General features: G+C 40.3%; 1 protein-coding gene across 1 annotated transcript; it reads right to left on the reverse strand.

Moving 5' to 3' along the window:
- Positions 1-220: 220 nt before the first annotated feature.
- Positions 221-646, reverse strand: LOC143026867 (uncharacterized). Its single transcript, XM_076187649.1, has one exon. It carries the CDS (start codon positions 644-646, stop codon positions 221-223), a length of 426 nt encoding a protein of 141 aa, XP_076043764.1.
- Positions 647-2984: the final 2338 nt, after the last annotated feature.

Below are 2984 nucleotides of genomic sequence, written 5' to 3' on the forward strand. Positions count from 1 at the left end.
CCAGGTACTTGAAGGTGGTGACGTTGGAGAGCTGCGTGCCATCGATGGTGATAAACGGTTGATCTGCTGTTTTTCTGGTGCCGGCTGAAATAGGACTTCTGTTTTGCTGAGGCTGATGGGCAGGCCAAACAGCTTTGATGCTGAGGAGAATCTGTCTACAAAGGTTTGCATATGGTTCTCTTCGTGGGCCATAAGAGCATAGTCATCCGCGAAGAGAGCTTCAAGGATAAGTCTCGATTGTCTTCGTTTTGGCGGCCAGACGGCGAAGGTCAATGAGTGAGCCGCCAAGGCGATATTTAATGTATACCCCTAGGTCCAGATCCCTCACAATGTGTCGGAGCACTTGGGTAAAAAAGAGGTTGAATAGTACTGGAGCGAAGACACACCCTTGCTTCACGCCGTTGGATATGTGGAAGCGGTCGGAAGGCTCCCCAACAGGCAGGACTTCTCCTGTCATGTCGACGTGCAAGAGCTGGATCAGTTTTGTGAATTTTGCTGGACAACCAAGCTTGCTTAGAATGACCCACAAGGTTTCTCTGTTCACCGTATCGAATGCTTTCGTCAGATCTATAAAGACGGTGTAGAGGTGGAGATTCTGCTCGATACACTTTTTTTGTACGAGTATCTGCCTCACCGTGAAGAGCATGTCGATCGTGCTGCGGTTTGGTCAAAAGCCGCACTGTGACTCAGGCAGGTTCTTCTCAGCGACGGATGACAAGAGTCTGTTGAGCATGACACGGGCTAGAATCTTTCCAGCAATGGAGAGTAGCGAGATGCCTCTGTAGTTGCCGCAGGCTGCTCGTGTGCCTTTGTTCTTGTACAAGGCGACGATGGAGGCGTCTCGGAGTTCTGGTTGTATGTTTTCCTCTTCCCATATGTTGGTCATTACTAAATGGAATGCCTTTTCACTCAAGGCCTTGTATAGCTCAGCTGGAATTCCATCCTTGCCTGCCACCTTGACTGAATTTATTTGTTTGATGGCCTTTTTTACTTCTTCCAGTGAGAGGGGAGGCCGTCTAGCTGTTCAATGGCGGGGTTTTGGGGGATCTCGTCAAGGACCGCCTGGTCGACTGAGGACGGGAGGTTGAGGAGCTGACTAAAGTGCTCTTTCCATCTGTCGTTCATGCCTTGTTTGTACTTGATGAGTGTGACACCATCTGCAGATAACAAAGGGGCGGTGCCAGATTTTGAGGGGCCATAGATAGTCTTCAAAGCACTGAAAAACTGCTTTGCATTGTTGATGTCGGCGTAACGTTTTACTTCCTCTGACTTTCTGTCCCACCAATGGTCCTGCATCAGCCTCATCTCACGCTTAGCAGTGGCTTGGAGTGACTTGAATCTGTCCTTCTTTGGTGCGGACTTCGGGTCATTTTGCCACTCTGCAAAGGCCTTGTTCTTCTTGTTCAGCAGGTCTTCATACACACATACATACATACATACATACATACATACATACATACATACATACATGCATACATACATACATACATACATACATACATACATACATACATACATACATACATACATACATACATACATACACATACATACATACATACATACATACATACATACATACATACATACATACATACATACATACATACGTACATACATACATACATACATACATACATACATACATACATACATACATACATACATACATACATACATACATACATACATGCATGCATGCATGCATACCTATATACATACATACATACATACATACATACATACATACATACATACATACATACATACATACATGCATGCATACATACATACATACATACATACATACATACATACATACATACATACATACATACATACATACATACATACATACATACATACATACATTAATACATACATACATACATACATACATACATACATACATACATACATACATACATACATACATACATACATACATACATACATACATACATACATACATACTGTTATAGCCAACCGTGAATCGAATGAGACTTTGAAATCTCCCGCCTGCTACTATCGAAGTTTGAATTCGTCTCATCACCCACAACGTATAACCAACGTTGCTCTTCGAAACGTGACCATGAAACAATAAGCCACGCCCCCCTTGACTATATAAAGGGACCGGCCCCCCAGCCGACTCTCTCTCTTACCTACACCCCCCCGTGGACTTCACCAAGTATACGCAAGTATAGTGTAAATCATTCATCTTGGACATCAGTAATTTTGTTTCTTTATTTGTTATATGTAACTCACTAAGAAATGTATTATTGTGTTCAGTTTTTCCAAATACTGTGAATGTATGCTTGTAAATGTAGATTATTTAAGTTTCGTGCAGACTTCTATCTTACCCATCCACCCTTATAATCTTGCTTACATCTATTCTCATATAGAGTTGTTCATCGGAACGTACCTTAATCTACCTATAATCTCAATACATTCCACTTTATTGTTACGGGCTTGCTTCCGAACTGGAACTCGACTTACCCCTAGACTAGAAATTAGTTTCATACTTTCCATCAACTCAGGCCAAACTTAGCAAGCCCATGACAATACATATATACGTACATACATACATACATACATACATACATACATACATACATACATACATACATACATACATACATACATACATACATACATACGTAAGTACGTACGTACGTACATACATACATACATACATACATACATACATACATACATACATACATACATACATACATACATACATACATACATACAAACATACATACATGCATGCATGCATGCATACATACATACATACATACATACATACATACATTACAAACATACATACATACATACATACATACATACATACATACATAAATACACACATACGTACATACATACATACATAAGGAAAGATTTCTCTTGACTTTTATACATTCAAAGCAGGTTATTTCCTATATTAAAAGAAATATTATGAAACCGTCCGAGTTTTTCAATGT

This window comes from Oratosquilla oratoria, chromosome 7 (genome assembly GCF_046742065.1).
Source record: "Oratosquilla oratoria isolate Oo_2021 chromosome 7, ASM4674206v1, whole genome shotgun sequence".
In the NCBI taxonomy this organism is placed as follows: domain Eukaryota; kingdom Metazoa; phylum Arthropoda; class Malacostraca; order Stomatopoda; family Squillidae; genus Oratosquilla; species Oratosquilla oratoria.